Consider the following 13,922-nt stretch of genomic DNA (forward strand, 5'->3'; position numbering starts at 1 on the left):
TATAATATAAAACAAATTTCTTTTTCTCTATATATAAATTTATAGAAATTTGTTTATGGAGAAAATTGAATAAATAATAAATTTTCGATTGATGAACTCCAAATTAGCTAACTTTTCATTGCAGGAAAATAGATTCAAAATTAATACATTTTCGGATTCTCGGTCATATTTCACGAAGTAGAAGAGAACGTATAGAGAATTTCGAGACACTCTGTTTCGAGAAGTAAATGCACGTCGAAGAGAATTCGCAGAAGGCAGACGGTCTGCATTTTTACTCCCCCTTAAGCCGAGGAACGACAGAAAATCGTTGGTTTCCTCGCTCGGTGCGACGCGGGGGTGTGTTAGCGAGGGCTGACTGTTATAAATCAGACACACGCACCCTCTATTAGCACCCCTGTCTCCGACAGAGGTCTCCGCAGCTCTAATTCAACGTTAAACGCCTTTCTGCTAATAACGGCCGGTTATTATTACTGTGCCCGAGATCGCGATTCGCGAATGATTTGTCGTCGTCGTCGTTGTCGGTAAACAATGTGCTCGATTATTCGTCAAAATTTTTCCGACTTGTTCCCGCTATTTAGAAATTCAAGTCCTGATTCGAGGCAAACAGCAATAAGAGAAGTGAACAATGACGAGCCGCGTCGAACGTAATTATCTCTGTTCGAGAAGGATGGAAGAAGACTTATCAGTGTATAAAGACAGTGATGAGTTAAAATTTTTTTAAAAGTCCCAGGTGTAAAGTAAAACTTCTTATCCCTGATGATATTAATAAAAGTTATTAAACATGAAAAACATCTTTATCTTAGAAAGAGCGTATGAGTAATAGTAGTGTTTCAAGAAAAAGATTTTAAAAAATATTCCAAAGTATCTAAACATTTTTCAAGACCAAAGTTGGGAAAAGTAGTACATATGTAGACTCGTATAATTATATTTTATATATATATTTTTTTATATCTCCTTTTACAGGAGAAACTTCTGAAATTAAGAAATATCTATGTATAAAATAATTTTTAGTTAATTTTATAATTTTTAATAATCAATTAAATTGAAGAAAAAATAAAAAGCTTCATTCATAAATGCATCTAATGCATTTGAAGTTACTCTTCACGTGTACTTTCGCGAACGGATAAATTAAGAAGCAAATGGCAATCGTCACGAATGCCACAGCATTACTCCTATTAAGAATAGAAGTAAGAAGATACACTCGCGAGTGTTCCAGGTATTTTAGGAATGGATAATTTAAGAACGGGTTCCCTATTCTGTAACGAGACCGTTTACCGAGATAATTGCGGAAACAGCCGTTTTGTTCCGAACGAAGTATTTAAATCTCCGTGATTTAACCGGTCGATTTTTCTTCCTTACAGTGACCGAGTTAAAAACACGAACATGATCTTTAACACCCAGAAGCCAAGGAACGACCACGACAAGTGAGTCACTCAGGCTTGATAGGATCGAAACAATCCATTAGCGCTTAATTTTAACGACCACCGGGAATTGAGCTCTAACGCGTGCTATAACGCGTAAGATATTTATGGAACACTTCTGGCCTTCGTCGGCTCGCAATTTTTTACTTTCACGCCGAGATTATGATCGCAAATGTGCTTTAAATAGGATTAGAAGTCTGCCGAATGTACACCTTAAAGTGTTTACTGAGTAATATTTACGTCTTAGGTTTATAGATCAGGAAATCTATATTCGTGTTTTAGAAATTAAAATGTTTAAATGAATTTAAAATTATCTTAATATTGTGTAATTTTGTTATAGTCAAGTACAATATATACACGTATAAAATATCAAATAATTATGATTTCAATTTTATAACGATAATGTTTTGGAAAATTATATTTTTATAATATATTTTATAATATATTCTTATATTTTTTTATAAGCTATTCTCTCGAAATTGTAATTTTATATTTTTTTCCTTGATAATTTTAACTGAATTTTATATTAGTAAAATATCCAGCTTTATTGTTAAAATGTTTAATATTTCCAAGTATAAAACCTTGTATATATATTTTATTTTCTAAAAGTGCCAACAAAATTAATAATTATTATAATCAATATTAATTAGTTAGAAATAATCATTATGCCATCATTATTAATGAACTAATATAATAACGATATTAAAATCGAATTATACTATTACGTATATTGCGTTAATAAAATGTTAACTGAGGAATATAATTCTCCCTTGTTATAATAAATTCCACATTATAGTATATGTTATTACGTTGCGTTAATAAAATATTCTTAGCTATAATTATCCTACGTCATTTTATGTGACATTTCATGTAATTGGAGACACCGGTCGGATACGAGTACGATAATTTTTGCGTGTCGCACGCTTGCTTTGCAGACACGCGTGCACCAGTACCAGGCACAGATATCGAAGCTGCAGCTGGAGAACGAGTCGATGCGAGGTCAGCTGCGCGGTCTCGAGGCAGCATGCGCCGGTGAAGTGCATGCCACGCTCGTGGCACGTCTCGCGACCCTAGAGACGGAGCACGCGGCTCTGGCGCGGGACGCCGACGCCCAGCGTCGGCAGTACGAGCGGTGCCTGGACGACGTCGCCAACCAGGTGGTCCGCGCTCTTCTATCCCAAAAGGTTCATTGCTATGCTCTCGTTACCACACCTCCTCTCTCTTTTTCTCTCTTTCTGTCTCTTTTCATCCTTTCCGACAGCTCGCATTCGCTATGACGAAGACGCGTGCTCTATGAACGCTATTACACGTACATAGGATGCGGAAGAATTACAATATGTATAAACTTTGAGATTATCTAGAAAAGACTTAAAAGGCAAATTTCTGTAAACATAGATCCCGAAATACTTTTTTTTAATACTAAATTGTTGAAAAAAAAAAAATTTTCTGTGAATTGTGATTTTTTTATTTTGTTCAATTTTATATTTTATTTAAACAAACTTTGACGTCCGATTAATTTTGTGTAATATTTAATGTAATATCTAATCTCTCATTTGTAGAAGAACGCGCTAATGTCGCTTGTTCGGGAATATTAATCCTTTGAAGATTTAGAGAAAAGTATCAAAAAAATATAATACTTTCGCTGATATATGCTATATTTAACGATTAAAAAAAATAATTCAGAAAAAAATTATATAATTAGTATATACAATCATTACTAGTAAACATTTGTGATACGAAAATAATTTATTAAATTAAAAAATTAATATGTTTATGATAATATTAAAATAAATATATAATCTGTCAATTTTACTTAAAAAATATCGTCTTAAAAGGATTAATCTGCTGCTAATATGCTTCTCCCTGCTAATGTGCTTCTTGAACGATATTACCGAAAAATGCATTTGATAAGCTAACGATCAGTTGATTATCTTTTCAGGGTCTCAGGGAGGAAATAGGCGCATTGCAAAGACGTATACGAGAGCTCGAGGCTCAGAATCGAGCACTGTCGGGGATCTTGGCGCAAGCTGCCAGTCCGGGAAGCCCCACCGAACTTATTCAAGGAATTCTTGAAGCCGGCCCGGCCGCCCTGGTCGCTACTTTAGGCCTGGACCCTTCTTGGGTCCCTCTTTCGAGGCCGCGTTCCCTTAACTTGCAAATACCTGTGATGGCGGCCACTAAATGCCGACGCAACAGACCTCTTGGTATTAATCTTTCATTATGATTAACACATTTTATCTCGTAAACAATTAAGTATACTTAAAATTAATATAATTAAATTTTAAATGACCATTTTGAATATTTTATGTACGTATGTAAATTATATTAAGTGCATGTCAGAATTAAATACAATTTCATATATATATGTCAAAGAAATTTAACATTTTCAAATGTAATTAAATAAAAATGCAACTGCTAATTTCACAAAAATCCTCTATCAACAACAATTTCATGTACTTTATGTTCTATAAATTGTAGATCACATTGATACATTATCACAAATGTCATATATATTCCTAATTTATACACGCATTCAATTTGTAATGTAAGGAATTGAAAAATTGAATACAACAATCTATTCACAATGGACTTTTAATTTCAACTCTCCCTAAATTTTTCAAATTTGAAATATCGATATTCTACTGCTTTAGATGATATTGAACATCAATAGAGATCATAATGAAATACAATGCAACGTGATAAGATAAAACCGCGTACACATCTATTCGAAATTTTCTAAATTTTGGGAATTACTTGACCGAAACATTCGCAGCGCAAAAACCTTCGGAGGAGGAGGGCAGCGAAAGTCCAGAGAGCGGTAATCGCGACGAGGGTTATTCGACCATGTCGAGCGACGTTCAAGGCGAGGGCACGCGTCAGGAACCGTCCGCGCGCGGCCTCGAAGACCTGAAGGAGGCCACCGACGAGACCGAGGCCGACGTATCGCCGGACGCGCGTCTCGTTGCCCTCGACGCCGGTGATCCGGACGTTCTCTTCCTACCTCTGAATCTCACGGTGGGCATTAATCCGCGCCACAGTTATCCGCCGACTAAGGATCTGCTGCCGTATCAGCACGTGATGCGCAGCTTCTCCGACAGTCACCTCTGCCTCAAGCTCACTACCACCGCGAATTTCACGCCGTATAAGCTGCCCAGTCCCATGGGCTCGTCCTCCCTCCTACTGGTAGAAGAGGAGGGCTGGGACGCCGAATACGTTCAACAATGGCTCAGGTTTGTTCGCGTATAATTGCTAGATTATGCGGACTCGATTAAAGAAACAGAGAGAGCGGAATGAATGGAGAGAATTTTTTTTTATATAAATTTTCAGTTCTTTTTAATGTTATTCAACTATAATTCCATGCAACTATATTATTATTAAATATAAATTTTATATATTATTAAAAAATTCAATTATTAATATATATTCGCGCAAAAATACTTCGAAGATGCATGCAAATTATTCTCACGTATTTATTTATATAATTTGTATTATGATACATAGCTACGTTTTGCAAAATTCAATTCAGTCGAAAGAAATTGTATTCTCTTCCCTAGAGCCGGTAGATTACAGACACTCATCGATTGAATCTAAAACTGATTAGATCTCTGCACGGATTTCAGGCTCGATGACAGTAGAAGCGCGCAACAGCATCGGGACCTACTTGAATTGGAGTACGACAGAGCGGAGTTGGAAGATTGGAGCTTTTCCCTGTCCACAGAAGACCTCGTACAAAATGAATCCGCAATGTGGAAGGAACAACCGGCTGCTACAAACACGCCCGCCCTGCCGGCAATCAAGGAGCATAATCTCTTGGAATTGGAGGAGGACGCGAATGAGTGTCTGTGGAACGGCGCGAGCTATCTCGCTGATAGAACCGGGGGAGAGCTGGTACGTTTATCGATATCTATTGCACGATATCTATCGAGAACTATGACGCTTAATTATCGAAATAATAATAGTATCACGCGAAAATTTTAATTCATCAAAGTTTGATTAATTCTAATGAATGTAAATGCGCATACTATTATTTCAAATGAAATGTTTATTATTATAATTTTTGCAATATTTAATTTTTAATTTTAATTTACTTAATATTTAATTTAAAAATTAATTATTTAATATTTAATTTTGAAGATATTTTCTTAAATTATTCTAGTTATTTGTTCATTATTTGTTCATATTTTTAAATTTTAAAGTGAGTTTTATATTTTATTAGAAAGTAACCGAAAAAATAACGAAACAATTTAATTTGAATTATATTTATAAAATTAACTTTATTTGACGTTACGTGTTTTTCTAAAATTGCACAAATTTTTAAATGATTATAATTTTTTATTTACCTCCCTAGGTCGCGCTTTTAATGGACGCGAGAGCGACCGGACCCTGGCCATACGCTTCGAGTCCTGGTGCATCTTGGAGCAGCGAAGAAGGAGTCTTGGAAAATTCGAGCAAACGTTCATCGGCGGCGCTGTCCGGTTGCAGTGACGATCCCGATACTCCGTCGATCGGCACCGATTTTACCAGAGATTTTTATCGGCTGGTAAAGTTCGAAAGCACCAAGAGCTTGGCTAGCACGTCGTCCAGGAGCGGCAGACCGCCGCCGGACAGAGAACAAGCGCTTCAAAGCGTCTTGTCCTTTATCGCCGAACAACAGATGTACCTCGCGGAATTACCGAACAATCCCGTGGAACCGCATAACGTCATGTCTCACTCGGCCGAAGGTAAACTTATCAATCGTATCTACTGTTACATTTAAAAAATCGCAGTTATCCATTTCCCATCCAAATTATTGTCGGTTATAATAAAAAAACCTAAAAACAATTAATGAAAAAATATTTTGTAACTTAGTGATAAAAGATTGAAATGTTAAATACTGAAAAGAAAAATATTTAAAAAGATTTTGAACAATAGTTATAGAAGTGGGCACTAACAAAAGTGATTCCGCGGGAGAGGCCATGGTCACGGAAGTGGAAGGATCGTGCGCTCAAGAGAGTAGCAACAATACCGGAAACATGATCGAAACGAGCAGCAACGACGAGCTACTCGATCAGATACAGGTACCACCGTTGGCACCTGAGGAAAGAATTGTAAGTGCCGTCTCGTGTAACGGCGGTATTTCGTATACAACGGTAACGCCATCGGAATTGGGAGCCGTTCCCGAGGAAGATGAAGAAGTCGCAACTTCTTCTACGCCCAGTACAGTTGTAAGTTCTTCAAATAATATACGATAATTACAAGTAAATAATTACAATAATTTACATAAATAAAAAATTTTTAAAGAGTATTTCGTACAATTATTTATATTTTTCTCTCCTCGAGAAATAATTCATTCGCTCAGATGAAAAAGGTGCTTAAATCTTTCTAATGTTTAGTTTGCTTGATTATTTTAATATTATATTTTAATATTAAGTTATCAATATAATATTTAATAATACTATGATGATATCGATTAGTATTAATTTATGTTTTTATATTTATAAATAAAATCCGTATTTTACTTTCTAGTAAAATGCCTTGCTGTAACACCTTGTGTGATGTTCGCACAGGTCAGTCCGGCGCGAGCGACTCTTTTCGTGGAAGGTAGAGATCGAACATTGAGTTTTCACGAACGCGCCACGTCCAAAGATGTTATCGACGAGCTAAATCGTATGATTCGGAAGGGCGAGGATCACAACACCGCTATTACTAATAATGAATCACAGGTAGTGTTGGAGAAACTGGATCTCGCTTGCTGCTGTCCGACAGGATGGGTTCACGTTGAACGCGATATTGACTTCACCGACCCTAAAGTAAGTTGCCCGTCGAAACACGAAATCCGCATTCTAATCGTAAATAAATTTCAAACAAGATAATTAAACAATTATTTGTTTTCTTACTTTGCCAATTTATAAATATTAAAATTTATATTATTTATATTGATCACTAGAAACTATCCATTTGATGAACAAATAATTTTTTAATTAAAATTTTAAGAAGATTTTAACAGTAATTATGTGTTTTTTTATCTTCCTATGAAAATTATAAACGATATACTTCCATTTAGGCCAGAGCCAATCTCTTAGATGTGATGTTAGCAAGCAGCGAAAGTTCTTCGGCGACATCGAGCAGCGGTTCGGCAGGCAGCGACTCGGGGGATGAACCACCTGACTATCGCCATTTACATAGATTACATCGGTATCGACGACAAAAGAAAGGTAGTTGTCCCCGAATGGTACATATTCCGTAGACACTACTGTGCCGTTTCCGCGCATCACCATTCACCATCTTTTCGTCAAATTCATAATTCTTAACTTTACGATCATCAGTCTCAATGTTTATCATTTTCTATTGATAATCATTCTCATTATGCTTTTTTCTTGCAGTTTTCACGAAATTTGCTAATCGTTAGCGTGTAGAAAATTTAAAGCTAAGATTCTTGATTAACAAAATCTAACGTATATATTGCCTATATACAGAATATCTAAGTCGTTTTATACGTAATTTAATTAGATAAAATCTACTACACTGATTTTGTTTTATACAAAAAAGCTAATATTTTTAATTCTTAATAAATCTCGTATTATTCTTATAAGATTTTCACGTTTTATATTATTTTTTATTGACAAAACTATTTTATCATTATTAAATCCCAAAGAAAAGTGAGATGATAAATTAGATATTCTGACACGTATAGTCATATATTGTTAAAGAAAATAAGCTGAACATGACTTTTTAGATAATTCTGTGGGTGGTGTGTGAACAGCGCTTGCTTTTCTAAGCTTAAGATGGCAACACGTTTACCCTGTTACACCATTTCGTCACAATTGACACACATTCGAAACTGACGTCACACATCGTCATGCACACAATTGAGCAGCTTTATTCTCGTCTACCTAATACTCGCAATCAACACGATACAATGACAGTACAATTCACGCTCGCGCCTAGTAGCCCTTTCGCTGTACATAGCCTTTTCCATATTTTCTGTTCAGATGGTAGCTCCTACGCGGTGTGCTTTGATTGTCACAAGAAAAGCTACGTAGTTCGGCTTAGTGACGATCAATTTCTATAAAAGCGACATGACCAATTGGGAGGAATACATTGCCGCGCCGGGGAGCCTATTTCGGCCTGAACTGAACCTGTGTACGCCCACAACGGACTTATACTTCTGGTTAATATTAACAGAATTATTAACCGGCAAAGAAAACGTTCCTGGCGTAGTGCCTTCACGCAATTCCATCTCTCTTCGTGTCTCGCTTACGTATATTTGCGTGACCTATTTGGCACATATATTACCGTCCGAAAGTCTTGTGGACAAAATACAAGGGTGTATTAAGTATAAAAGACTATTGACCATACATAAATATATATAGAATCAAATAGGAAGACGTAAATCAAATGAGATCAAATGAGAAAATCAATAAAGAAAGAGATTATTGTGTGTAATCAAACGTAGGACAATTATTTAAAGATCATATACATATATTATTATCTAATTTTATGGATAATCAAATATGTACATAATTACCTTTCTAGAAAAGTGCAAATAATATAATTTAAAATATCCAAAGACTTTTAGACGAGAATGCAAGTTGGTGTGCAAATGTCTTTTAATGTCTTTCCATAACAAAAAGAAATGCGTGTACGAAACAACGGCGCAATATATAAGACAAATACGGATGTTATGTATATCTTGTATTATAAAATGGAATAGTTTATCGCGCGTGGAATTGCGTCAGGGTAGATCGAGAATAATTACTTTCTCTCTCATTGTATTGCGAGCGAATCGATAATTTTCAAATCTTATTGGCATGTGCAAGACCGTTTCAGCGTCTTCATCTTCCTTTCTGACCGCTTGATTTCATTATATGCCTTGTCATTTCGCTTGCATTCCGCAGCGTGAAATTAACCAATTCGGATAAATTCCTTTTTCCCGACGTGTAACATGTTTACATAAATGTGCGATTTAGTTAATTTATTATTATTTTCGAGCGAATCATAATCATGTCATAAAGTAGATTGGAGAAATAGTGTGCGACTATTTAATAAATCATTTTGTTAAAAATTAATTAAATGCAAATTTTAAAACTTGTTAATTTTCCAAATTAACAAGTAAAAATTGGTTTTTACAGATATAAAAAATATACTTAATTATGTTATATTTGCAATTGATTCTTTAAGTAAAAAATAATTAAATCATCATTGTTTCAACTTGTATTAAAAAATTTGTAATAATTTAAAGCTTGAAATTAAAATAACAATTTTTAGGAATATTTACATAACTTTTGTCTATTATATAATCTGTTATCGTACGCAATTTGTCCGATTTACATGCATCATTCATTCGGTCGTGCACCCGCCAAATGCCTAAATTCCGAATAAAAAAAAGTCCACGAAAGAAAGAGGTGTAACCGGTGCGGTGAAGCGACGGCGAAAAGCGGAGAGGCGATAGGCGATATATACGAATGGATAGAGGAGACGTGAAAAAGAGAAAGAAGGGAAAAAAGAGAGGGTGAGAGAGAGAAAGAGAGAGAGGGAGACGTGAATACATGAAAGAGAGTGCTAAGCCGAGCTACTCTGTGTCTGCTAGAGCCGGTATAGAGAGAAGAGAGAAAGAGAAAGAGCGCAAAATCGATCGAGTGAAGTCTGAGAGCAGCATCTGTTGACCCGCTGCTGTGTGCCCTTGGTTTCTTCAGCGTCGGCGGCCCAGGCGCATCGCGTTCTCCGGTTGCCGTCTACCTGGGGTTCGTCCCGCCCGTCGATCATTGGCCGCGGTGACGACTTCTTCGTGCGCTACGGGGACAAGGAACGCGAGGCGGTGGCCTCCTTCGACTTCCTAGACGAGTTTGTTACAACGACAATGGCGGCCCCTTCCTTCTCGCTCGGTTCAGATGGTAGCCCCCTCGACCTGGATGACGACCCGACGCCGTCTGCCGATCTCAACAGCGACATCATGAAGCTTTCTCCATTTTAGGAATGAAATAACGACCCGATTTCGTAAAACGCGCAGTAATTTTCTAAATGCGTGCACGTAAGCCTTTTCCAGTTGAAAAATCAGTTCAAATGTATTAATCCTTTGGATACCGGAAAATCTGACTTTGTTTCATACCTTTTCTGCGACGAAAATATTTCTTATTTTAAAAGTGTTAAATTCTCTATATTCTTATTTTTCATATATGTATAGAAAGGAGAAAATTTTCAAAGTTTGAAAGAGTATTATTTCTGAATATTTCTTGTTGTAGAGATTGTATGTCTTAATGTACATATAAATATAATTTGTTTATTGTGTTTTGTACTTCTAAATTGACTTTAACAACGATTTTTGGTAACTGAAGGATTAAGCTTTTCTTAATTTGGCTATGTACTGACAATGAGTACATATATGACAGCATGCGACATCTTACACTTCATAAATAATTAATTTATACTGTTGGAAAATGTTGCAATAATTATATTTTCGCATCCCTTTCTTGTGCCGAGGCTATAACGTACACGTGTGACTTGACTTCCTAATAGTTGTCACGCATTTAGCATCAAGTTCTCAAGTTGCATAAGCTTCACGTTACACGCCTAACACGAGTTATGATGTGTATGTGTCCGCTCGGTAGAGACTCGCGAATCCACTAAACGTGGTATCATCGTACGTTTGCTTCCTGATCACGCCAATTATAGTAAATCAAAATGACGAACCACTATGGTGGTCTAATCCTATTTAACGCATTAAAAATTAAAGCGATAAGTAATTATTCTTCACCGATGTTATTCTTTCATCATTAACAAAAATTGATTATTTTGAAACAATATCGTTTACTACACGAACGCTATTTATTTTCGATAAATGATAAGAACAAAAACATCGTCCTACAATGTTTTCGACACCGCGTTTCGAGTCTTGAAATTTCAATGTGTAATCGTGCGGACGTTCTTTTAGCGTATGAAATAATTGAAAAACACTCAAAGCGTCGTGTGTCACAATAAATTTACAGTTTAAGACAAGGGTTTATCTTGTCTTTTTTCTCTGCGAGCTTCCTCTTACTCGAGATACAAAGAACCCACTAGAGTACAGTCGAATGTAAAACAAAAAAGTGATAGATCAATGAGAACATGTTCAGCTAGATCCAAGTTGGATTCAGATTCTTACCCAAGTTAAGGTGACTCTTTAGCTTAGGTAAGCTGACTCCTAATTAGAATCCAACTTGCGAGTTAAAAAGGATATCTTTCTATTATATAATATCTGTTTTTAACCTGAAATTCAATTACATAAATTTTACATTTGCGCTGTGCCTTGGTGCACTAAATAAAAAGAATCTACTAATGGGTATGTGCGGATAAATATTAGTCAAAGAATTAGCGATAAGGATATGTAAGTTGTAGTCGATCTGTGACATTAAAATAGCGTGTATGGCGGGCACGAATCGCGATTGGAAGGCCCTCGAAGGAATGAACGCACACTATTGTCGTAGATATAGCTGTAATCTTTTTTTACGAATATTTCGGATATTGTATATCACGGTTGTTACAAAGAGCAAAATCTTTCCGATAGTTTGAAAAAAGAAGATTAAGTGACAAGATTCTTTTATAAATATTTTTTAGACACGTTATGCATAATAGTTGAATTTCATGTCGCAATTAATTAAGATAATTAATTATTATATCGTAAGAAAACAAAAAAATTCAATGTTTGATAAATTATAAATCTAATTTTGATAATCAGAATTTTTTTAAACTGAAAATTGCAAAATTTCGACAAATTCTGTGTATTTAATATTTGTGAAAAGAACTATGGAAATTATTTGATTGGCGTTAAACTATCAAAGATCTTAAATGTGATTAAGAGAAACGTCGTTTCCATCGAGGATGGTGCATTTTAAACGACACAGGCTGTCATTGAATCATTGTGATGACTTCCGGAGAAATATATGTCGCAGCGCGGTCACCTTCCAAAGTGAGCTTAGAAAGCGTAGATTAAAAGGTAGTTGTCGATTTTCTATGAACCGCTAGATATTTTATACTCCCTCCTCCTACCTTCCGATCCCGTCGTCAATCGTCAACGAGCGTCAAAAGATTCGCGAAGATTGTTAATCGATAATTCGGTCTACGCGTGACGAACTATTTTTTTCTGTCCTTAGAAGTAAGAACGTAAACGAGCCTGTAAATTTCGCTTCCGAACTTTGTAATATAGTAGATTGTGAGAAGATCGAAACTGAGAAATAGAAAAAGATAATCATGCGTAGAGAAAAAAAATTGACAAAATAACGATTACTTTATCGGATGAATAAAGGGGACACTTTGGTGTGATTTGTACGAAAATCGTCGCTTCAAGACGACTTTTGAATAAAGCGTTTGGTCGAATTATAGACATAATATCATTAGTGTATACGTAAGTTTAAGATAACGATAAAGATCAAGATTATTTTACACGTAGCTATATACCTGTATGACAAGAGTACGAGGATCAATATTCAAGGTGGAAAGGCTGCAGGTTGAAAGTTGTCTTACATTTGCTCGCGTTGCTGCTCTTCTAGTCAAGCAAGTGAGACCACCATTAAGCACTTAATCTTTACAATCTTGTAACTTTTACCAATATATTACTGTAATGTATTGATAAAAGTGTATCTTCTTGTTTGCTGAACAAATATTGAAGTATAAAATATTTGAATAATTTGGAATGAAATTTAATCCATGGAGGATTTCGAATTTTAAAAAATACATTTCATCTTGTTTCAAATATTTTACAAAATAACTTTAATAATAATAATCTTTGACAAAATAATTCAGAAACACTATAATATTTCAATGATACTTGTAATAATAATATTTTATATAACTATGATCGTACATATATACTATTATTATTTATATTAAGATATGGATCTAGTAAATGGTGAGAAATCACATTGATAATTATGTGAATAAGAATGCATTTTCTAATTTATGTCGATTAATTAGTGCTATCTTAATGCAAGATTACTTCCGATAGAATATGTTGTTGCGATGGTAATTTAAATCAAGAGAAAAGATAATTTATTTAAGTTTTATTTTTTAATGCTAATAAAAAATGAGAAACTATTGAAAAGGAAAAAAATTCTTTTTCCAAGGAAACAACTTTCGTCCTGCAACCTAAAAATAATAGACTAATGACATAGCTTTAAGATGTTTGTAAGTTTTACCTGGGGAATCGTACAGCCCCCCCCCCTCCCCACCTTTATTCCCGGTCGTAGTAGCAGCAAAGTCAAAAGATAATCGCGAAATGGAGAGACTTTTGCTGAACGACACCATGTACATAGTATGTATTATAGCTCAAAACGCAGATGTAAGCAATCCTCTCTTGAACTTAATAAATAACGACAATATATGAACGTAAAAAGAAAAAGGGTATTTTATTTCATCTAAATTATTATTGTTTATATTTATTTATTGATATGCAAAATTGAATAAATTTTATTTCGTAGAGACAACAGAAGCATTAGCACAGCAATAGTAATCGCATATATATTCGTTAAAAACAATGAAAAAGATAAT

At 35.1% G+C, this 13,922-nt stretch overlaps 1 protein-coding gene across 7 annotated transcripts in view; it reads left to right on the forward strand.

The window, feature by feature from the left end:
- The window catches only part of LOC140674454 (uncharacterized), a 199,340-nt gene extending 185,754 nt beyond the window's left edge, over positions 1-13,586 (forward strand). For 2 of the 7 annotated variants that reach the window (XM_072907989.1, XM_072907987.1), the window contains 9 exons: positions 2,357-2,605; positions 3,361-3,625; positions 4,195-4,651; positions 5,042-5,309; positions 5,770-6,142; positions 6,333-6,625; positions 6,968-7,210; positions 7,465-7,615; positions 10,097-13,586. In XM_072907989.1, coding sequence (XP_072764090.1) covers positions 2,357-2,605; positions 3,361-3,625; positions 4,195-4,651; positions 5,042-5,309; positions 5,770-6,142; positions 6,333-6,625; positions 6,968-7,210; positions 7,465-7,615; positions 10,097-10,374 — 2,577 coding nt within the window. In that variant the 3' untranslated portion in view covers positions 10,375-13,586. Of the gene's footprint in view, positions 1-2,356; positions 2,606-3,360; positions 3,626-4,194; positions 4,652-5,041; positions 5,310-5,769; positions 6,143-6,332; positions 6,626-6,926; positions 7,211-7,464; positions 7,616-8,136 lie in introns of those variants that run through there. The other 5 variants (XM_072907990.1, XM_072907988.1, XM_072907991.1 and 2 more) reach the window with 5 other exon arrangements.
- The last annotated feature ends 336 nt before the right edge of the window (positions 13,587-13,922 follow it).

This window comes from Anoplolepis gracilipes, chromosome 16 (genome assembly GCF_047496725.1).
Source record: "Anoplolepis gracilipes chromosome 16, ASM4749672v1, whole genome shotgun sequence".
Lineage (NCBI taxonomy): Eukaryota > Metazoa > Arthropoda > Insecta > Hymenoptera > Formicidae > Anoplolepis > Anoplolepis gracilipes.